General features: G+C 57.4%; 2 protein-coding genes across 18 annotated transcripts; both read right to left on the bottom strand.

The window, feature by feature from the left end:
* Window positions 1-81: 81 nt before the first annotated feature.
* PGGHG (protein-glucosylgalactosylhydroxylysine glucosidase) lies at window positions 82-7,112 on the bottom strand. 15 transcript variants are annotated; one of them, XR_004424411.1, is made up of 14 exons: window positions 6,239-6,420; window positions 5,433-5,716; window positions 4,960-5,170; window positions 4,450-4,885; window positions 3,574-3,693; window positions 3,045-3,176; window positions 2,743-2,854; window positions 2,394-2,466; window positions 2,173-2,309; window positions 1,901-2,034; window positions 1,703-1,798; window positions 1,389-1,486; window positions 1,102-1,269; window positions 82-1,030 (listed from the first exon to the last, which is right to left on the bottom strand). XR_004424411.1 is itself a non-coding variant. In XM_033120654.1 (14 exons), the coding sequence occupies exons 3-14, from the start codon at window positions 5,689-5,691 to the stop codon at window positions 933-935; spliced, it is 2,352 nt and encodes a 783-aa protein (XP_032976545.1). In that variant the 5' UTR covers window positions 5,692-5,716; window positions 6,485-6,607; window positions 7,040-7,112; the 3' UTR covers window positions 82-932. The 15 variants fall into 15 exon arrangements, 12 of the variants coding, with proteins under 12 accessions (XP_032976545.1, XP_032976550.1, XP_032976551.1 ...); XM_033120654.1 differs by lacking the exon at window positions 6,239-6,420 and adding exons at window positions 6,485-6,607; window positions 7,040-7,112 and having other exon boundaries at window positions 1,102-1,331; window positions 1,389-1,798; XM_033120659.1 differs by having other exon boundaries at window positions 1,102-1,331; window positions 6,239-6,419.
* Window positions 7,113-8,808: 1,696 nt separating this feature from the next.
* NLRP6 (NLR family pyrin domain containing 6) lies at window positions 8,809-15,813 on the bottom strand. Of its 3 annotated transcripts, none has more exons than XM_033121557.1 (8): window positions 15,520-15,812; window positions 14,561-14,841; window positions 14,347-14,385; window positions 12,360-14,109; window positions 11,415-11,510; window positions 10,241-10,411; window positions 9,995-10,162; window positions 8,809-9,571 (listed from the first exon to the last, which is right to left on the bottom strand). In XM_033121557.1, the coding sequence occupies exons 1-8, from the start codon at window positions 15,546-15,548 to the stop codon at window positions 9,433-9,435; spliced, it is 2,673 nt and encodes an 890-aa protein (XP_032977448.1). In that variant the 5' UTR covers window positions 15,549-15,812; the 3' UTR covers window positions 8,809-9,432. The 3 variants fall into 3 exon arrangements, with proteins under 3 accessions (XP_032977448.1, XP_032977450.1, XP_032977451.1); XM_033121559.1 differs by having other exon boundaries at window positions 11,415-11,507; window positions 15,520-15,810; XM_033121560.1 differs by lacking the exon at window positions 14,347-14,385 and having other exon boundaries at window positions 15,520-15,813.
* Window positions 15,814-22,892: the final 7,079 nt, after the last annotated feature.

Genomic DNA, 22,892 nt, shown 5'->3' with positions numbered 1-22,892 from the left:
ACCCACCCACTTGCTCCGGAGAGCGAGTTCCTGGCCTCAGGTGTGCTCCCTAAGGCCCAGCACTCACGTCAGCTCCTCACAGCAGCTTCCTCAGCACCTGCTTTAATTCATCAGGCAGACGGTGCAGCAGACACAGCCCCCACCAAGATTTAGGCAGCAAGCGCCATCTCCCCTCATTCGCAGGAAACCCAAGGATCCAAGTTTGACGTGTGAACGGAGGGGCTGAGGCACCAGGAGGAGAGCTGGGTAGAGCCTCCAGCCAAGGGCAGCCCGTGGAGGGCAGGTGGGCCCAGGACTGTGGCCTTGCGCCCATGCACACTTGGCCCTGGTCCTTATGGACAGTCAGAGAGAAGGTACAGTCTTCTGTGGCACCCCACTCTGGCTGAGGAGAGGCATGTGACGAGGGCTGTCCAACCTGACAGAAGTGGCCCAGAGGCCAGAGGCACCAAGAACTGAGACGCTCACCAAGTCCCCGCGACAGCCCAAGAGAAACTGGACCCTCCCTTGACTGACCCTCAGTATCAGGACGTAGAGTTCTCCTGTGGGGAGGCAGCAACTGAGTGCTGAGCAGTTCTGGCCGAGTCGTCCCCGGTCATCGTCCCCACCCACGCACCTTCCACACCCAGGCTGAGCTGTCCGCTACTCCCCAACCCTCCCTGCTGCATCCTTGGGATGGCAGGCACAGATATGGCAGGTGTGGGACGCCGTGGGGATCTATGCAGGAAAGGGTCTCAACCTTGAACTTCAGCTCAAAGAACCCAGACCTTGCCTGGAGCCCATGAGCCCGGCTGCCAGGTGGGAGCGAGTGCCAGAGGAGCAGGCCTGGGCCATCCCTGAAGCCAGCTGTGCTGGTGAGGCGCTAAGTGGGGGTGCAGGGACCAAGGGTGGCCCACAGGGCGTCCTGTGGGCTCAAGGGAAGCTGTCCAGTGGCGTCAACAGGAAGTCCTTGGAGAACAACTTGCTGCCTCTGCTTCCTGTGGGAGTGACCTTTGTATCCGGCCAGCTGAGCGAGGAAAGGAGACCTTGTGTCCTGCAAGGAGAGGGGACACCCTGGGGGTCACAGGCCCTGGAAGGCTGGGTGGGTCTAGGGGAGCTGCCTACCTGGGGGAAGAGGGAGTCGAGCTTGTGACGGCCACAGCTCGGCCTCCAGTGGGGGGGCCCAGGGCCCAGCACGGTCCCTGATTTCGATTGTCACGGAGTCCTCACAGAAGGAAAAATCAAGCGTGTTCCCCTGGTAGGAGATGCCAGAGATGCACACGCCAGAGACCCCTGCTGGACACATAGGGTCAAAGGGCACACCAGCCCTGGTGATCCTGGGGGAGGGGGACGTTCTGTGAGGAGGGCAGGAGGGGCAGGTGATGCCCTCTACTGCCCCCCACCGCACTCACCTGAGTCCTGTGAACCCGAAGAGCACGGCCTGCAGGAAACCCCCCATGCCTGTCAGGAAGTTTACGGCACCAGACCTGTCGGCATTCTCCGTCCACACCTGCAGGCATAAGGCGGTCAGTACTGGGTCCCCCAGGACACAGGCCCTCCTGAGACCACTGCCCCTGTTCCCAGAAGGGCCCAAGGTCTGGTGAGAATTGCCACAGCTGTGACCCCGCTGTAACCCCCCAAGCTGGGCTCCCACTCCCGCCACCCAGGAGCCCAAGCGGGAGGCAGGCACGGTCAGGGTGTGGGCTGAGGCTGGGGCCAGGCTGGCCTTGAAGGGCTCAGTGATGTTGGCGAAGCTCTTTTCCAGGAGGCCCCACGCCCGCCTGGGGTCCTTCAGCTCCATCCAGCCCACAGCAAACATACTCTGGGGTCAGAAGTCAGAGGACAGGCTGGGGTGAGGTCCACTGCGTGTGGACGGAGGACCCGAGGCCCTGAGGACCACACCCCCACATCCCAGTCTGCTCACCCAGGTCATGGCGGGGCCCTGGGGGGATGTCACAGCCTCGTAAATCTCCAGGTTTTTCCTGCGAACACGAGGACTCAGGGAGAAGGGGACAGGGTATCCCAGGAGCACAACATCTGCCTGCTTCACCTCCTCTCCTGCGAGGGGGAGGGGGACAGGTGCTGCTGACGGGGGAGGACGGGAGGGATACCATATCGGGAACGGGACGTCCAGGGTGGACACAGGGTTCTGAGGGCGGGGAGAGCGGTCCTCGAAGGGGCTCGGAGTCCACTCACCAGGCTCGTAGCCATCGAACTCAGGGTGGAAGTTGTGCTTCAGGTCGAAGGGCACCTTGATCTTATCAGCCACCACCAGCCACCGCTCGGGGACAGGCTGACCCAGGTCCTGGGCCAGGGCAGCTGCAAAGCGCAGGCTAGGGGCAGAGGTGGGAGGGGGGCTGCGGCCTCAGTGCTGCTGACTGGCTCCCTGCAGGGTGGGGTGGGGTCTCAGATCTGACCTGTTCTGGACCAGGACGTTGGTGTACACGGAGTTGTTGACCCCTGAATGGTATTCGTCGGGGGGCATGACTCCTGGGCACATAAGGCAAGACGGTGCTCAGTGCAGGTTCTCGGGGACCTGCCCCTATCCCGGCAGCCAGCGTGGGGCTGGCAACATCGGGCGACAGAAATCACACGACAAACTGAGGAGCATTCACCTTCCCCCACAACTCGTGGCCACCTGCCCTCCCCGAACGACACTTCACTCCTCCCACCCCTAAGACCATCCCCCCTCCTCCAATGACCACCCCCCTCCCCCATGGTCATCCCCTTTCCCCCATGACTATCCACTCCCCACCATGCCCTCACCCCTCAGGTGGTACTTCTCCTCTCCAGGGCTCCACTCTACACGACTACACCAAAACTCAGCCACGGCATGGACCACATCCCAGCCACCAGCCTCTTGGAAGAGCTGCAGGTCCTGGGGGAGCAGGAGAGGGTAGGACAGAAGCCATAGCACCCGAGTCTAGTTCCCACTGCTCACCACATTTCTCACCAATGCCCACCCTTCCACGGGCCCAGAAGTGACTGCTCCAAGGTGCTTCACAGGCTCCAGACAGGAAGTGGCCAAACCAGCAAGGACACACCTGGTGGGCACAGTGACATCTCACCTGGGTGCTGTGGTAGTACAGCTGGAAGGCCAGCACTACGGCCCCATTGATGTGGATCTCCTGGGTCCCGTAAATGTCCTCAGGGCAGACCTCCAGGCCAGAACCCGCACTCTCCCAGGCAAACTTGGCTCCCTGAGGGTTGGGGGATGGAGCAGACCTGATTCTGTTCTGGTGGGCGGGAGCCCACACACTTCCCATGCTCTTAGCCTTCAGCCAGAGGGCAGGGGTGGCGCATCAACCCCTCGGGTTCCCTTTTGGGGGCCTGCTGGCTCTGAGTGCCACCATGTGACCCCAGCATGGGCGAGGGAGCCTCTGTCCACTCCATTGTGTGCTGCCCTGGCACAGGGCAGTGAGGGGACTCCAGCTGGGTCCCATCCAGGCTATTGTTCCCACCTGGGGCTGCAGAGCCTGTTAAGAGTCCAGGACGCCCCAGCACCACACAGAGAGGGGCCTAGGGGAAGGGGTGAAGGCCTAGTAGGAGTCTGGGGACATCAAGCCCTTCAGGGGACCCTGCTCAGGACCCCCTCACCTGGTAGCCCAGGTTCCGGGCGTTGTCCAGGGCCCCAGCCAGAGTCCGGATACGGTACTCTAGGAGAGCCCTGGCGGCCTCTGGGTGAAACATCAGGACATTCGGGAACATCCAGAGATCCTGCGAACCAGGAAAGGTGCCTGGTTGGACACTCTCACGCCCATCTCTCCACCTGCCGTCCTCCCACCCTGGCAGGGCTTCACAGCCAGCACGGATCCTTGCTGCCCACCTGGCTATCCTGGGCCCTGCCCGCCTGCCCACCACACATCCCCATCTCTAGCTGAGACCCTCCTTGGGTTTGGTTCCAGGTCCAGGGCTTCACCTCCCCAGCAGGCATCTGGGTCTGGCCAGGGGCTCAGGCCAGAATCTGGGTGTGGGCAGCCTGACCTGGAGTGGTGACTCAGCCTCCTTGAGCCCAACCTGTAAAGTGGGCCACAGCACCGGCTTTTCTGGACCCCTCCCCGGCCCAGCAATCACCAAGTCCCAGCTTCTCCTGGCTCCCACTCTTGTCCGAGGCCACACCCTCCTCCACAGGCAAGGGTCTTTCCAGAACACACATCTGTCTGTGTCACTCCCCAGTTAAAAACATTCCAGGGCTCCTACAGCCCCCTCTACAACTGCTCTTCCTCCCTCGGTGAGCCCCTCCCCCCAGCCTTGGACAGGTACCCTGCACCCTCCTAGCTCTGGGCCTTTGTACTTTCTGGTCCCTTGCCTGAATCACTTTTCCATCGAACTCCTACCCATCCTTTGGCTGAGACGCCACCTCCTCCAGGAAGCCTTCCCTTTTACCATGGCCCCTATGCTTCCCCATCTATAGTCCCCACGCCTATGCTGCCCAACCTGTGGCAGGTGCATGTTGGGGTGGATGGTACACACCTGATCCCAGAAGACATGGCCCCAGTAGCATTCTTCACGACTCCCGTTGGAGAGGCCCCCAGGGCTGAGGCCATGGCAGATGTACCCTGGGATCCCAGGCTGGGGCAGGGCGCTGAGCAGGTAGTAGAGGGCACCACGCAGAGCCTGGCGCAGAGCCAGGGGCCCCACCACGTCCAGGCCACAGCCTGCCCAGAGTTGGGCCCAGGCCTGGGCATGGGCAGTGTACAGAGTACCCCCGGCTTGCAGCCGCAGGGCCTCGGCGAGGCAGGTCTGGGCCTCAGCCTGGCTGCCGCCCACCACGGCCAGGAATTCCCAGGTCCTGTCCTCCTCACCTTCGCCGAGGGTCAGGGCTGGGGGCACTGGTGTCCACAGCATGTGCACCTCCTGCTGTGCCCCCCCAGGCTGCTCAGGGGTGAGTGTGTGGCCGTACAGGTACCTGCAAGAGCACGGCCGTGCCTCACGGACAGGTTCCCTCCCGGGCCGCCCAGCTGGCCCCCAGCCTCTCCTCACCGGGCTCCCTGGAAGTCGGGCCCCAGGTGCAGGTCCAAGTCTGGGCTTTCTGGGGAGAAGGCTGCCTGCAGCAACACCGTGATGGGCCCGCCCCCTGCAGCCAGGCGGCTGAGGGACACACTGAAAGCCAGGACGTGAGGCAGCGTGCGGTGGGCATAGATGCACTGGGCCGCCCGGAAGCTGGAGTCCTCCAGGGTGTGCAGGAAGGAACCTGGGGAGAGGGCACCTCACCTGCATGCTCCACTCAGCCACTCAGAACAGTTACGAAGCTGCTGGCCTTTCCGGGTTGGGAGTGAGGTGTACCCACCCTCTGAGCCCCAGTGCCCTGTCCGGGAAGCTACAGCTGTACAGGGGACCCCAGGCTCCTGCCAGCCCTGGACACCTGCCTGCTGGGGCCTCCTTTTCTGTGAGTGGGGCATTCTGAGTAGGAGAGACAATGGCCTGGGGGGAGGGGCAAGACAGACAGTGGCTACCTGTGTTTGTGTCCAGGGTAAAGGTCTTGGTCAGCGGCTCTCCTGTCCCTGCAGGGGCCTCCAGCTGGACGTTGAGGGGACTGGGCAGAACGGCCCGGTGCGTGTCCCCCCCGGCCCCGTTGTATACACCGCTCACATGCAGCGTATCATGATACACACGTGTGCCCAAGTATGCGTTGGTCACGGTGGCCCAGAGCCGGGGGTCACTGGGCAGAGAGTGGGCAGTGAATATGGTGGGGTCCTCACTGACATCCGCCATGGAAAGGGTTGCTCACCTGAGTGGCCTGGAAAATGGCAGGGGTCAGGGCACCCTCCCCGCCACCTCCCGCAGTCGTCTGACTCTGTTCACCCCAAAGCCCCACCTTGGAACTTGGCTGATGCCTCCAACTGATGACGGGAGAAGTGTGGGCTCACCTGGGCAGTCCTGGTTTTCCAGAGCCCCCACTTTCCAGCCACCCCGGAAACGCCTTTTACCCTCAGAGATGCTCAGCCCCCTAATATCGATCTCCAGGGACTCAGCTGAGTCCCCAAACTCCCAGCTGAGGACCTCAGCCCTAACCCTTCCCGCTCTCTCCAAGCCGCACCCCCATGAACCCCAACCTGCTGGTGGGAAGAGAGGAGGCCTCAGGCGAGGGGACATTTCTCCACCCCGTGGCCGCGCTGGGGGCGGGGTGGGGTGCGAGGAGCGCGGTTCCGGGTGGTGGGAGGGGCGGTGGAGGCGAGAGGCAGAGCCCGGGCGGGGCAGGCGCCGGAGCCCTGGGAGGAGGGCTGGCGGGGTGGGGGGTATCACCGTCTCTGGGACTCACTGCAGCCGGGCCGTGTCCCTCGGCTCCAGCCGGGTTGGCGCTGCAACTCCAGGCGGGACGGAGAAGTAGCCAGCGGCTGGCTTGTAGGCCGGAAGGCCCCGCAGTCCCCGCCCCCCGGACGGCACGGGGCGGGCGAGACGGCGGGTCCCCGCCCCTGGGGTTCCAGCAGCTGGGCCAGGGCCGCTCAGGCCCCAGGCGGGCCCGCGGTGCGGGCGGGATTGGCTGCAGCCCCTACATCCGACCCACCCTCGTGAGGCTGTGCGGGTCCGTCTGCGGACCTGGCGTGGCTGGTGCGGGGTGGGATTCGCGGGAATCTGCGTGAGGTTCACAGCGCCAACTCTGGCCTCAAAGACGTCTCCCAGCGTGGATCTGAGGGGGGCAGGGGCCTTTGGCTTGCGGTCTCTCCTTCCTGTCGCCTCTTAGGAGAGGTGACAGGTGACGCTGGCCGTCCTCCTCCAGGAGAGGTGGCCTCCCTTTGCTCCGCTCCCCCCCCCCCCCCCCCCGTTTCTGGCTCTCCCCAGCCCCTTCTGCTCTCAGCCTCCACGTCCCCACCTGCCCACCTGGAGGCTCCATCTCCGCCCTGGGCCTGTTTTGTCCTGGTCTCTCGCCCTGGGCTGACCTACATGACGCCAGTGTCTGACCACTCGGCCCAGCCAGAGACACTCAGAACCAACACGTGCCTTTAAACCTGCTTTTCCTGCGGCCTCCCCCAGCACAGGTGATGGCAACGCCATTCGTTCAGATGCTCAGGTCACCTGTGTCCCCACACCCACATCCACCCGCGAGTCCTGTTGGTCCCACCTTACGGAGCCTGCCAGCTCTCACCTTCCCCACTGCAACCTCCTGAGTAATGCAGAGTAATGCAACCTCCCTGCTTCTGCTCTGCCCTTCAGTACAGAGTGCTTAGGTCAGACCACGCCTTCTGCTCAGGAGCCTGCCTCGATGCCCATCTCACCTGGAGGACACGCCCACTATCCCTGCCCCTGCCCCAGCCCCTCTCCACTCCACTGCCCTCAGTCTGTCTTCCTTGCTGCTCCTGTGACATCCATCCTGAGACAGCGTGCTCCCTGTTGTGGGCTAAATGGTTATGTCCCCCAAACCCACCCATTGAAATCTAATCCCCAGTGTGCTGGTATTTGGAGGTGGGGCCTTCAGAGGCCAGTGCCCTTACAAGAGACTGGAGAGCAAGCACGCTGCAGACCATGTGAAGACACAGCAAGAGGACAGCCACCTGCAGCCAGGAGGAGGGCCCTCTCAGCAGGCGCAATGTGCTGGCACCTTGACCTTGAACTTCCTGCCTCCAGAACTGTGAGGAATAAGTTCCTGTAGTTGATAAGCTGCCATCCATGGTATTTAGTTACCGCAGCCTGAACTGACCGACTGTCCTCTCCAGGGCCCTGGCAGCTGCTTTCCCAGGACCTGGAACACTTTTCTTCCAGACGTCCTTGGACCCGTCCTCACTTAGGTTTACCCAGGAAAACCTTGGCTCATCTGTCCTGCCCCGCCTGCGCCATCTGTTTTCTGTCTTCCTGCCTAGAATGCCAGCTCCAGGAGGGCAGGGTTGTCTGTTTTGTGGAACACATACTGGACTGGAAGGGCATTTCACTGGTGTCGCCACACAGCAGCCTAACTGTTTCCTTGTACTTGCCCCTAGAGAAAGGAGAGTCTGTAAGACGGATCCTTTCAGGGACTTTGCTAGACCTTTGTTTGCACCTTATGCCTCCCTGTTTGGTCCCAGAAAGATGGCTGGTCAACCAATGACGGGTACGACTTTCCAAGTGGAAAGTAACCTAAGACAGGCAGAGCCGAGTGGGGACCAACAGGAGAACAGGTGAGAACAGCCCCCCACCTTCCCCAGGCTAAGAAAAGCCTCAGCCTCTGTGACTGCATTCCTTCCCAAAACCTGCAAGGGAGGTGATTCAATGATGTGCTCTCCATCTTTTCATATGCATATAGGTTTTGTCCCTTGGGGAAGTTGAGACTTATGGTCCAGCTGCCTGCAGGTAAGGGTGATTGGCTTGAATTGGTTTCCTATTCTGATGTATGGAATTCACAGATCTTGAGATTGACAAGCTTTATCTCCTTTGCTTCCCCACCTAACTAATAAAAGCTAATGCACAGGCCCGATTAGGCGCCACAGCCCAGACCTTGAAGCTGCCTGTCCTTTGGCCCCGCTTGCACTCTATTCATGGCTACTGTCTTTTCTTAACCCTGCGCCTCCCACCTCGCTCCCCACAACCCTCATCGTGCTGGACACGACACACTGGAAGTGAAGGGCTGACTGCCAGGCTTCCCTCTGCCTGGACTGGGGTCTCAGGAGCTGGCTGAGACCCAGCTCTGCTAAGCAGAGACTTGAGGACTTGAGGGCTGTCCACTGCTGGCCTGCGCATCAAGGCCAAGCCCCACCTCAGAGCTTCCTGCAGTTAGCTGCTCCCCAGAGCCTCAGTTTCCTCATCTATGAAATGGAGATGACAGCCCCACCCCATGCAGCTGGGTTAGGGACCAAAGGAAAAATGGTTAGGACGCCTGGTCCAGGGCAACAGAAACCAACAGAAACCAAAGCAAAGGAGAATTTATTATCAGCACATGCAGGCTGCCCACCACCCATGCCGTCACTGCTGCCACCTCCAGCCTCCCCTGGTGGACAACTCCTCCCCCCTCCACTGCTGCTCCCAAAGACCTTAGCAAGGGGACACCTCTGAGCTTGGACCCCACAGCCTCAGGGACAGCTTCCTCCGGATGCCAAGCCCCAAATGACTGGGGAAGGACAGTGACCCGCCTACCTCTGCTCAAGGGTCAGCCCCGGCTTGATCCTCTCTGTGGCCAGGGGCAGAATTATGGGGCTGTGGGGCCCCATAGTGCAGATGGAGATGGGATCAGTGAAGGTGTCACCCTTTGCCCAGTACAAGGTTGGTGCTCAGTTACCAGGAGCTCCCCACATCATTACTGTTGCTGGGGGGAGGGGTCTGCAAGGGGCTGGCTGCACGGTCCCAGGGCAGGAGGGAGGAGCAGTGGAGGCCAGGGGAGGAGTTGTTTCTGGGTGTGGGCGACACATGGTGTGGAGAGGGCCTGTCCAGGACCAGGTCAGCAGCCCTGTCTGTCCAGGGCCCCTCAGGGGCCTCCGCCCTTGGAACTGGGAGGCCTACCCCGCAGGGCTGCCCGGAGACCTCCCGGCTGCCCTGGCCTTCAGGGCCTCAGAGGGCACTGCAGAATTCATTGGGAGGCTCAGGGTGGCCGTCCAGTGCTGGGTGTGTAATGACCAGACCTGGCTTTGCTGTCCTCACAGCCCGCAGTTCCTCCAGTGACTGCTCGCTCAGCTCCACGGAGGTCAGACTACAACCACATACACAGGACAGAGGGTGGTTGGTGGGGGCAGGAGTCCAGGGCTGAGGGAGGCAGTGACAGGGGAGCAGTGGGGGCAGTGATGGGGCTGTTGGCCTGGGCTGTGCCAAAGGTACACAGTGACAGAAGGTGGCCAGTCAGGGACGTTGTCAGAGGCTCGGGAAAGGGGAAGGAGCTGGGGGCCAAGCCTTTGGGGGAGTAGAAGGCTGGTGGCATCATTGACCCAGACTGTGGCCATGGGCACCATACAGCAGACGGACATCTGGTCTGCAGAGTGGTCGAAGCCAAGGGCAGGGCCAGGGCTTTGAAGGGCGCGTCTCCAGGACTGGGTCACTCAGGATGGTTCTGGGAGGGGAAGCCCACAGGTACCCACCCCAACCCGCACTTCAGCATCCTTCCAGCCCCTGCCTCCACCTGAGGGCCTGCAGGTGGCATCCTGGGTACTGCAGGACTGCGCACAGGTAGGTCACCATGGGTCCTGACAGCTGGCAGCCACTGAGATCCAGCGTGGTCAGAGCGGGGCTCTGCCGGAGCATCCCCACCAGGTACTGGAGGGCTTCCTGGAGGCCGGGCTGCTCCATCCTGGGAGAGGGGTGACCTCAGGAGCTGCCGTGGCCCACCTCCCTCCCCCGCCCAACTCTCCTGGTGGCAGGGCCTCACCTGAGTTTCTGCACCCGGCACTGGGGCCAGGCCAGGCCCTCGCTCAGCACACGCAGGCCCCCGTTGCTGAGCCCATTTTGGAGCAGGCACAGCTCAGTCAGGCTGGGGGCCGCCCTGAGGGCCTCAGAGAGGTCCAGGCAGACAGAGTCAGACAGTTTGCAGTGGGACAACCTGTGGTCAAGAAGCACATGGGTCTGTCTGCAGGCACCTCAGCCACCTCGTTGTACCCCAACTGTGCAAACTGCCCGCTCCCTGGGGGCCATGACCACATGTGCACCCCACTTCTCTACGAGCTTTATAACAAGCCCATGCAAACCTCCCTCAACACGTCTAACTGCACAGAACGGCCCGTCAAGCTGAGGTGGGCCACAAGTCACTCAGTCGTCCGGTTCCTAGCGCTCGGGTGGTCGTGTCGCTCCTACTTGTCTGCCACCCTAAATAACGCTGCTATGAGCACGGGTGAGGATCGCTTGTGTGGTAGGACCGATGGGCCACTCCTGCTGGTCACCTCTTCAGCTCCGTGTGCTTACCTCCTGGCTGCTGGAAACACCCCCAGGCCAAGCAGGTACTGCGTGACGCTGACATGACTGAAACTTACACCATGGCTATCAGTACCAGATCCTATGGCTGCTCTGACTTTCTGCTGACTTGGTGATTGCTGACAGTCACTGGAAAGTTATTCCGTACTAGATGTTGTACCTGTGTCCTCATTAACCCTCACACCAACCCTCCGAGGAAGAGTCTACTGGCTCCACTGCACAGGAGAGGGACCTGGAGCTCAGACACTGACCTGCCTGAGGGCACAGAGGCAGGCAGCCCTCCCAGTGTCCCGATGGACTGCCGGGCAGTTTCCCAGAGCACTGAGCAGCGTTTCTTGGGAAGGGAATTACATCTGATCTTCATCCCTCCCCCATAGGGAGGCACCCCGCTTTCCACTCAAACCAGGGCTAAACCCTCCTGAACTAGCTCCTAAGCTGATGACAGAGCCTCTGCCCCCGTCTCCTCTTCTGTCACTTTGTGGGCAGAGCCTGTCCACCCAGCATGGGACACCAGAGGCCACAGGCTCTCGGCCGGCCCTCTCAGCCACCCCCAGACAGGGCCACACCTCTGCCCTGCCCAGGGTATCCCGTTCTGCATCCCTTCCAGGAGAGGGGCTGGGGGCATGGTCACTCACGTCAGGCTCTTCAGACCACAGTGCTGGTCGGTCATGGCCTCGCAGAGTGGACGCAGTGGGGAGGTCTGGGGTTTTCTCATGGTGGCTTGAGAACTGCTACGAGAGAGAGGAAGGTGAAGCCCCCTCAGCCCCTTCCAGCCACTCCCTCCTACAAAGGACCCCTTCCTATGGTCGTCAGGTGTCCAAGCTGCCTCTGCCCTCACTCTCACTCACCCCATGCTGCCCCCGTCACCCCAAACCTACAGTGAACCGCTCGCCTGTGGCACATGCACCGCCCCGCTAACAGCGCCTATGTGAGTCCAGTGAGGGCATGCCATCCGCCCGCCTGATGTGGTGTGTCCTTGCATCTGCCATGGGCGTGCCATGTCAACATCCTGACATTCATTCCCTCAACAGGTGCTGAGCACCTGTGTTGGTGCTGGCTTGTAGGTCAGTGCACAGAAGCATGACACAAGCCTTGCCCTGGAACAGCTGGGAATCTGGCCGATGAGACAGGCATTGATAGATGTTATGGTGTTCAGTGGTCCATGGGGCACTTCTGGGGCCAAAGGGTCCCAGGCCAGCTGGGGGAGTCTGGGCAGGCTTTGAGGATCTGGGCGGAGGGAACAGCAGGTGCAAAGGCTCGGGGCACAGGGGGCATGATGTCTTCCAGAACGTGTGAGAAAGCATGGGGGGCCCTGCTGGTGCACAGCTTCATGGCCATTCTATGGTGTTAGCCTGGGATGTGGGTGGGGGCTATGGGGGGACATGGGGAGTGCTGGAGGGCATTTAGGGGGGCATGGTGGGGACAGCCTGGGGAAGGAGGTGGGCACTGGAAGGCTGTCTCGCAAAGGGATGGGCCACACCAGCCCTGAAGTCCTGCCTCTGGTCTGGGGAGCAGGTCCCCATGCGCAGATGGTCACGCAGGCCCACCGGTGCCCCACTGAGGGCAGCTCCAGGACTCACGTGCTGCCGCTCAGGCTGTTCTGCAGTCGCTTCACCAGGCTCTTTTTCTTCTTCTTCTCCTGCGCCGTGGCCAATCCGCAGCTGACCAGCCGCAGCGCCTGTCCCTCCGGGCAGCACCGCATGCAGTAGCTCAGGGCCGCCATGTCCATGCGGCTGAAGCGCAAGCGCTCCAGCGCCAGCTCCGGGAGGCCACGCAGGGCTTGGCGCACGAAGGCGTCCTCCTGCGTTTCGTATAGGCAGTACAGCAGCTCCAGCAGCTGGTCGAACTCCTCGCCCTCCTCCTCCTCCTCCTCCGGCTCTTCGCACTTCGTCTCTTTGGCCCCCTCTGGCGCCACCCTAGGGTGGCCCTGACCCTGGTCCTGCACCCACTTCAGGACATCCTGCTTCACGCGCTCGGAAACCACGCAGCCGAAGTGGCCCTCGATGTCGCGCATGCGTTCCGCGCTCAGCAGTCCGAAGAGGAAACGCCTAGTGAGCACGAGGTGACAGCGCAGCTCCGCGTCCCCCTGCAGAAGCTCTCTTACGCCTCCAGCCGGCGCTCCGGACGGCCCCTCGTCCTCCAGCAGGTAGGACAGAGCAGCGAAGAATTCCTGGAAGCTGTGGTCGATGAACTGGTAGGCGACCTCGGTCGCCAGCACGCCCGGCAGCTCCACCTTTTTGAGGAATGGCGTCTGGACTTGGGAGCCAAGAAGCTCCAGTCGTTCCAGATCCTTCTCAGCGAACTGCCCTCTGCGCCCGAGAACGCCTTCGCGGGCCAGGTGGCACAGCTTGCGCAGCTCGCCCTGCATCCTGTGCCCTGCGGCGGGATCCGAGCTCAGGACGCTGGCGATGAAAAGCAGGTACACGGACGTGGTGGTCTTGGAGGTGCGCGACAGGTCCAGGCCAAGCTCCAGCTGCTGGTGAAGAACGGTGCACACGATCCAGCAGACGAAGGGCACGAAGCACAGCGCGAACAGCGTCTCGTTCTCCTTCACGAAGCGGTAGGCGCGCTCTGCCCTCCTCGCGTCCTGGAAGAACTTGTAGAAGTACTTCTTCTTGTCCTTGTCGGAGAAGCCGCGCACCTCGGCGCACTGCGGCGAGAACTGGTGGCCCGGCAGCCTGCCCGGAGCGGCGGTGCGCGTGGTCACCAGCAGGCGGGCCCTGGGTAGCAGCGTCTTGCTCAGCAGGCCGCCCAGCACCCGCGCGCCGCCTGCGGCCTCGAAGGGGTCGGCGCAGGGTGTCGCCCCGGCCGGCCCCGGCGCGGGCAATTCGTCCGCGCCGTCCAGGATAAAGAGCAACCGATCCGCCTGCGCTAGCATCTGCTGCACCGGCGCGCTGCGGTCCGGGCACTGGTCCAGAATCAGGTCGGCCAGGCTCCACGTGCCCGGTCGCTCCAGCATCTCTCGGCAAGGCACGAAGAAGGCGAAGTCCACCTGGCCGTGGTACAGCTTGCCCGATGCCCAGTCGTACATGATTTTCTTGGCCGCCATGGTCTTGCCGATGCCCGCCGGGCCCTGCAGCACTACGGTCAGCGGCCGCTGGCCCTCCTCATCGCGGCGGAACAGGCTGTTGAAGGTGTGGGTGTCCGAGCGCCGAGCGCGCTCTGGCTGCGGCTCCTCCTCGGGCCCCGGGGCCTCGCTCTTCAGCGCGGCGCTCTCGGGCGCGATGAGCAGCTTGGTGAAGCGCTTGTTGATCTTCACCGAGCGGGCGTTCCTCTCCTTCACCTTGGCGTGCTGTTGCAGCACGTGCTCCTGGTACTTCTTTTTGTACTCTGCGGGGGAGGGAGACGAGCATGCGGCGGGCCGCATCAGCGACCTTCGGCGCCCATTGCCCTCCCCACCCGGCTCAGGCCTCAGTCTCCCCTCCCCCGCGCCGGCCTTCCACACCGGCTCCTCCCGGGGACCAGCTGTCGGAACCTACGACTGGCGCGGAGAGCATTCGTGCTCCAAGCCTGGGCTCACGGTCCCGGACGGCTCGGGGCCTGCGCCTCCCACGGAGAGAGACCTACCGGACACGGAGAGCAGCGCCGAGGAGCTGGGGCCGAGCCCTGAAAGGGAGACCTGCCGTGAGGCTACGCCGCAGTGGCGGGGGAGGGGCGCAATAGGAGGTCCGGGACACCCTCAGGAGCGCCGGGGATCTGAGCCATGGGGCCTCGACTCTGCCCAGACGCTACGGAGGAACTGAGGGGCAGGGACCTGGGCGACCCCCGACCCTGCGCTCACGCTGCAGCCGCTGCTCCTTGAGCCGCGCCGCGACATCGCGTATGTCCGCCCTCTTCAGGGTCTTTCGGGCCACGTCCAGCGCGGGCTCCGGCCCGTAGAATTGGGTCAGCTGCTCCGCGAGGTCCACGGCGTCTGCGCGCTCTAGCCGCCCCCACGGGATGCTGCGGCCCTCCAGCGGCGCGTCCCGCAGCTTGTGGCGGAAGCGCTTCAGCTGTTCCTGGCTCAGGTCCTCGAGCGCCGCCAGAAGCAGCTCGCGGGAGGCGGCGGCTCGGGACTCCACGCTGGGGACAGACGGGCAGGTGAGCGGGGTCAGCACGTTTGTCGCGTCCGCAGACCCCGGTCTCGCATCGCCGTCCCCCTACCCGGCGTCGGGGCGCCCACGACGGGCAGGGGCTCAGACGCTCCCGGTTGTCCCCTGGTCGCTCTGGACCAACGCTCTGCAGGGAGGGGAGTCGTCCCCTCCCCAGACTGCAGTCCTGGGCTTTTCCTCCGAGCGCGTCACTGCCTGGTGATGAAGCGGACACTCCAGAGCAGCACTGGTCGTCGCTGACCCAAGCGCCCTGGGACGCCTTCCTGCCCCGTGCGTTCCTTTCTACTTGGTGCCTTTCACACACCTGGCCGGCCAGGTCAGACGCCCAAGATGAGGTGTCTACCAGGGCCTGTGCCCTCCGCTTTCCTCCCCTCCCTGCCTTCTCTTGCCTGAGAGTCTGGAGCAGAGCTGGCCTCAGCAGGGAGCCAGAATCACACCCTGGCCCAGGCTGTGTTCTTGAACGCCCACCTGGGGGCCTTGCAGGGGGGCTGAGTCTGAGCTCCTGGTGGGAACAGACCCCACGGATGTGGTCTGTGGGGATGCACTCCCTGGAAAGGGGAGCTTGGGGGAAGCCGAAGCCCCAGGACTTAGCAGGGCTAGGCAGTAGCCCCAGAGTTCCCAAGTGACCACTCTGAGACCCAGCACTCACCTGGAGCAGGAAGCATCTGGCTGTGCCATGGGGACCGGCTCTTAGGTCTACAACTCCGAGGCAGAGGTGGGGATCAGACAGGTGACTGCTCTGCTCACTGACTAGAGCCGAATCCTAGGGGGTTGTGCAGCCCCATCCTTGCCCCAGGCCCAAGTGCTATAGCTCAGCCAGCACTGTCCCGAAGCTCCTCAACTCAGGCACTGCGGCACAGGTGCACGATAGCCCTTTAAGAGCTGTGCTTGGTGACCTTTGATTTTCTACTTTCCTTTATTCGGTTAACGTTCTCGAGGACCCATGGGGTGTGGCGGGGAAGTGTAGTGAGCAAGTGACTGTGCAGAGGAGGGTGGGCTGCATGGAGGTGGCTGGCTCAGAACTGGGTCTTAAGCCTTAAAGCCTCAAGATAGGTTAAACCCTGAAGGCAGGGTCAAGCAAGGAAGGGCATCCGAGGTAGACGGAGACTGCGGACAAAGGAGAGGCTGGCATGGTGTTATGTGGAGAGGAAGGCTGTCACCTGGGGTCCAGGAGATGATGGGACAGGGAAGCGTTCTGTGTCTTCCCAGACCTGGCTTGAGGGGGACGAGGCTTGCCGGGAGGAGTGTGTGTGACCGACGAGGGAGCATGTGTGATCACACGACTGTGTGTTCCACTGACAGTGTCTGCCTGTGTGGCTACGTTAATGTTTGCCTGGGTGTATCTGTGCTCAGCTGGGTGATAGTCCCCCGAGATATCAGGTCTGCATCCTTGACCCCTGTGCATGTGCCTCATGTGCCAAAAGGGACTTCGCGGGCGTTTTTAAATCCAGGATCTTGAGATGGGAAGAGTCCAGGCAGAGGGAGTGTGGCCCAGAAAGCAGTGTGATACTGAAGCAGGGTGCCAGACTGTGGGCTCTGAGGAGGGTGGGCCACGAAGAACACAGCGCTGAAGCTAGACTGCAGCTGGGAAAGGCTCGGCGGGGGCTCCCCTGGGCCTCCGAGGAGGTGTGGCTGAGCCAACAGCTGGACCTCAGCCCAGTGAAACTGGTTCTGGACTTCTGACCTCCAGAATACATGTGTGTTGCTTCCGGCCACGGCCTTTGTGATAACTTTTTCTGGCAGCCACAGGCCACGCCCTCAGCCTGTTTCTGAGTGCCTGTGTGACCGCAATTCTGTGAACATGTCTCCTCATGGCCCGTGGCTCTGCAGTTATCACTGCCTTTGTGGCCCCATCACCTTCAGGCCACAGGTCATCTGCGTGTCCAGTCCTGTTTGCTCAGGAGCCTGAGAACTGCCCTGAGGGGGATGGGGGGTGCGGGGAGGACCCACAGTCCTGGGAGCCTCTAGTGTGCCCCCTCCACCAGGAGGAAGGATGCCCGTTTTCCCCTATGATTTGTTTTCTATTTAAGACAAATAGATCCCACCTGTCCCTGAGGGGGGCTGAGACTGCCAAAGGTATGCTTCTTTTCAGTCACACATCAACCCCATGGTGGCCCCCTTGCTCTGCTTTGCATCCTGAACTCTTGCTGGGGCCCCACCAGCCACATGTGTCACCGGCACACATCCTGGTGGGGGGGGTCACTGTGTACTTTTTAGAGGACAACTCTCACATGTTGCCACAGAGCCCTGAGAGGCAGAAGCAGCACCTGCCTACGTGTGGGCAGCCTTGTCCTAGCCAGGCCCAGTGGAGGGGTGAGACATTCACTCCAGAGCACGGTGTAGGCAGAACCCAGCAAAGCAGGGGTCAGGGTCCTGGGGACAAGCTCTGAGCATTCTGCCTCAGTTGCCTGAGGGGCTGCCTCAGTTGCCTGAGGGGGATGACTGCCATGCGCTCTGTGTGGGGTCCTAGCCCCCTGACTCACTCCCCCACCTAGACCCCTTGATGTGCTGGTATTCTGCAGAGGGAGGTTTGCCAGGCATGGCAACAGCCTGGACAGCAGATGCAGATGTGTCAGAGCTTGGCTATGGACAGAATCTGGGCCCTGCACAGCTTGGTGGCATTGTGGGGCTTTGGGTCACAGCCCCACCCTCCCCCCAAGGTGCTCTCACACCCTCTCGCTTCTCCAGGCACAGACACACATCCAACATAGGCCAGGCACCTTCATTTCCTCTCTTTACAGTACAGATTCTTGAAAGCAACTGCACTGTCTCCCTTCCGTTGTGGTTTTAGACAGCAAGCGCCATGGTCAAGAGCATAGTCTCCTCAGCCAGGCTGTCTGGGGTCAAATCCTGGCTCCACCATCCAATAGCTGGGTGACCTTGGACAAGTTACTTACCCTCTCTGTACCTCCATTGCCTCACCTGCAAAATGGCATGGTCACAGCATAGCAGCATCAAGGGCTGTATGTAATTCATGTGCCTGGCACATTCTAGGCTTTAGTTACTGTCACCACTCACGTTCTGCTGGTGGCCCCTCACTATAAAGCTTTGTTTTCTGGGGTCACCGAGTACACCCCAATTTCTAAACCCACTTCAGTTCTGAGTCCCATCAACTCTCCCCAGCACTCAGCACTGCTGACCATGACCTTTCCCTTGAAATGCTCTTTTCCTTTTGTCAAAGGGACTAAGGGGTGTCGGTCAGAGATGGCCCCCAGCTGGGAGACGTGGGGCTGAGAAGTGGTGTCACCTCTGCTCTGGTGTGCTCTGCCAGACCAGCACAGGGAAGTGTCCTGAGGCTTGTGACTGGGGGATGCCAAGGTCATTCCCGTCTCCTAAGACGGACCCTCCTTGAGTGGACTCTGTGCACCATGAACTCAGCACCTGCTGCTAACAGCTCTGGGACAGGCTTTGGCAACCGAGCCAACATTGTCAGGAATCCTTGCCATAGGGTGAGATGTGCAGGCATGGAGATGAGGACAGGAGTTTGGGAGCAGCCAGAGGGCAAGGGGCTGGTGGTGGTGGTGGTGGTGATGGTGAAGGCTCAGAGAGTGGGGTGAGGAGGGAATGAGGTAGGGGATGGGAAGAAGAAAGAGAAGGGGAGGATGGGAGCCAGCATGCGTGCAAGGCAAGTTTTTTTGGGATTTCTGTCACCACAAGATTTAGCTTCTGAGCAGGGCTTCCAAAGGTATAACCTTGAAATCTTTCACAAATAATTTAGACTGAGTTTTGAATGTCCTCGAAGGTCTCTCCCACAGGGATTTTCCTATCCAGGAATGCTTCATGAAAATCTGATCATTTCTTCCTCACTGTCAACTCTGGTCCATGCAGCTGCTGAGGAGGACACCTAGGGTCCTTGTGACCGAGTCAGCTTGTTGTGCTGCACACTCTAAACTGAAAAAGCTTTGTATCTCAATAAAACTGGAAAAAGAAAACTGAGGGAGCTTTATTTATTTCAGACATAGCAGATTGTCAAGAAAGGAAAATCATCAAGGATAAGGAGGGGCATACATGTTGATGAAAAGACCGGTTCTCCAGGAAGACATACAATCCTTAATGTGCATGCATCACAGTGTCAAATGCATGAGGAAGAACTGCAAGGAGAAATCGCTGAATCCACTATCACAGCTGGAGAGACGCCTCGCTCAGACCTGGACAGACCCACCACGCAGGAAATCAGTGAGGGCACGCTGAACTCAACAGCACCGTCAATCAATGGGATATGATTGACACCTATTGACCACTTCATCCACCATCAGCAGGACACTCATTCCTCTCGGTCTCACATGGAACATTCACCAGGAGAGACCACAGTCTGGGCCATAACACATGCCTTACGAAGTTTAAAAGAATAGAAATCATACAATGTCTCTTCTCAGACAACAGTGGAATTCAATAACAGAAAGACGGCTAGAAAATTTCATAATATGTGAAGATTAAACTTCCAAATAACACAATGGTCAAGCAGTCTCAAGAGAAAACTAAAATTATTTTTTTTACTAGATGAAAAAAATGTATAACTTTTCAAAATTTATGGTATTTATCTAAAGCTTATATGAAAATTTATAGCATTGAATGAATATATTAGAAATGAAAAATGCTCTAAAATCAACAACATAAGCTTCTACTTTGAGAAACTAGAAAAAGAAAAGCAAATTAGATCTAAAGTTAGCAGAAATAATGAAAATTAGAGCAGAAGTCATGAAACTGAAAGCAGTAAGTTAATACAGGAAGTAAAAGAATGAAAAGCTAGTTCTTTGAAAAGATCAATAAAATTCATAAGTCTTTAGACTAACCAAGAAAAAAAAGAGAGATTAGTTACTCAGTTACAAATTACTGATATAAAAAATGAAAAAGACGCCATCACCTACAAATCCCATGGACTTTAAAAGGATAATGAAGGAATACTGTGAACAACTCTCTGCCCACAAATCTGGTAACTTAGATAAAATTGGATAAATTCCTTGAAAGACACAATCTACCAAAACTCACACAAGGACAAGTATTTAATATGAATGTATCTATAAAAGAAACAGGGGCGGACGGGTGGCTCAGTTGGTTAGAGAACGAGCTCTGGGCAACAGGGCTGCCGGTTCGATTCCCACACGGGCCAGCGAGCTGCGCCCTCCGCAACTAGAATGAAGTCAACGAGCTGCCGCTGAGCTTCCAAGTGGCCAGAGGGCTTGGTTGGTTGGAGCGCGGGCTCTCAACCACAAGGTTGCTAGTTCAACCTTGGGGGATGGTGGGTTGCGCCCCCTACAACTAAGATTGAAAGGACAACAACTTGACTTGGATGGAGCTGATGAGTCCTGGGAAAAGCACACTGTTCGCCAATAAAAAGTCCTGGAAATACACACTGTTCCCCAATAAAATAAAATAAAATAAAATAAAATAAAAACAAAAAACGAATCACCAATTAATAATTTTCCAAAACACAAAGGACCAGGCCCAGATAGGTTCACTGGTGAATTCCACTAAACATTTAAAGAAGAAAGAAATGATAACAGTTTTCTATAATCTATTCTGAAAATTGAAGCAGAGGGAACACTTCCTAACTCATACTGTGAGGCCAGCATCACCTTCATACCCAAAGCAGACAAAGACACTACAAGTAAGGAAAATAATAGACCAATACCCTGCACGGACATAGATGCAAAAATCTCCAACAAAATATAGCAAATCGAATCCAACTTTTGTAAAAATGAATTGTGCATCACATACAAGTGAGATTTATCCCAGGTATGCAAGGCTGGTTTAATATTTAAAAATTAATTAGTGTGAACCATTACATCAACAGGCTAAGAAAAAAAAAATCTTCGTATCAATAGATGGAGACAAAAACATTTGATAAAGCCTAACATCCATTCACGATAAAAACTCTCAGCAAACTAGGAATACAGAGAAGCTTCCACAACTTAATAAAGAACGTCTACAAAAACCTGCTCTTAACATTACTTAATGGTGAGAAACTAGATATTTTCCCCTAAGATCAGAAAGACGTTCCCTTTCACCACTTCTAGTCAGCAAAGGAAGTCTTTGTCTAATGCAACAAGACCAGAGAAGGCAATAAAGGGTCTACAGATTGGGAAGGCTTTTTTTTTTTTCTCACAGAACATCATTGTCTATGGAAAAAATTCTGAAGAATAAAAAACTTCTGGAAGTGATAAGTGATTACAGTGAGGTTGCAGGATAGAAGAGTGTCTTGTTTTCCTGAATACCAGCAAAGACCAAGTGGAATTTGACTTTAAAACGTAACATCATTTACAGTAGTACCATGAAAGTGAAATACTTAGGTATACATCTAGCAATATATGTACAAAGTCTATATGAGGAAAGCTAGAAAGCTCTAATGAAAGAAATCAAAGATCTAATCAATGGAAAAATAGTTCGTGTCCATGGATAGGAAAACTCATTATTATTAAGATGTCAGTTCTTTCCAAGTTGATTGATGGGTTCAATGCAATCCTAATTAAAATCCCAGCATGTTATTTTGTGGATATTGACAAACTTGTGTAAAGTTTATATGGAGGCAAAAGACCCAGAATAGGCAACACCATACTGAGTAACCAAGTCGGAGGACTGACAGTACCTGGCTCAACTTACTCTAAAGGTACAGTAGTCAGGACAGTGCGATATGGGAAAAAACTAGTCAAATAGATCAATGGAACAGAATAGAGAGCCCACATAAAGACCCACACAAATACAGTCAACGCGTCTTTGATAAAGGAACATGGACAATTCAATGGAGAAAGAACAGTCTGTTTCGACAAATAGGCTAGAACAACTGGACATCCACATATAAAAAAATAAGACCCAGACTTTATACCCTTCACAATTAGTAACTCAAAATGGATCACAGACCTAAATGCTAAATGCAAAACTATAAAAATTTTAGAAGATAACTTAGGAGAAAATCTAGGTGACCTTGGGTTTGGTGATGACATTTTCGATAAAACACAGAAAACGTGATCCATGAAAACAAACTGAGATATTTGACTTAAATAAATTAAAAATTTTGCTCTGCAAAAGACACTATTAGGATGATAAGTAACAGATTGAAGAAAATATTTGCGAAAGACATATCTGATAAAGGACTGTCATCCAAAATATATAAAAAGAACTTTTGAGATTCAACAATAAGACAAGTAACGACTTTCTTAAAAAATGGTCAAAAGCTCTGGACACGTAATCAAAGATGATGGAAAATAAGTCCATGAAAAGACGGTCAGCATTATACAGCACCAGGGAAATGAACATTAAAACAACGGGACACCACTACATACCAACTGGAATGACTAATATCCAGAAAATGACTACACCAAGTGCTGGGAAGACGTGGAGCTGCAGAAAGTGTCACTCGTCGTTGGGAGTGCCGGGGCGCAACCAGTGTGGGGGGCAGTGTGTGGCTTCTGACAAAGCCAAACACAGGTTACCAGACAATCCAACAATCACACTCTAAGATATTTTCCTAAAGGAGTTGAAAACTTAAGTCCACACAAAAACTTGCACGTGGATGTTTATAGCAACTTTGTTCATACTTGCTAAAACTTGAAAGCAGATGTTTTTAATAGGTGGAAGGATAAACAAATTGTGGTCTACCGCTATAGTGGAATACTGATCAGTGCTAAAAAGAAATGAGCTGTCAGACATGAACATACATGGAGGAACCTTCGATGCATATTCTTAAGTGAAAGAGGCCAGTCTGAGAAGGTTACGCACTGTGTGATCCCAACTCTATGACATTCCGGAAAAGGCAAAACTATGGGGACGGTGAAAAGAACAGTGGCTGTCAGAGATCGGGGGAGGGGTGAACAGACGCAGCAGAGAGGTTCCCAGGGTGGTGGGACTGCTCCGTGTGACACTAGAATGGTGGGCACATGACATTATGCATTTGTCCAAAGCCATAGAAAGCACACCAAGAGCTAACCTTACTGTGATCCATGCACTTTAGTTAATACCTTGTCAGTATCGGTTCATCAGCTGTAACAAACGTGCCGAGCACACTGACGCGTGGAGTGCATAACG

Source organism: Rhinolophus ferrumequinum, chromosome 11 (genome assembly GCF_004115265.2).
Source record: "Rhinolophus ferrumequinum isolate MPI-CBG mRhiFer1 chromosome 11, mRhiFer1_v1.p, whole genome shotgun sequence".
Lineage (NCBI taxonomy): Eukaryota > Metazoa > Chordata > Mammalia > Chiroptera > Rhinolophidae > Rhinolophus > Rhinolophus ferrumequinum.
The sequence above is the reverse complement of the archived record's forward strand: the minus strand, read 5'-3'. Positions and strand labels throughout refer to the sequence as shown.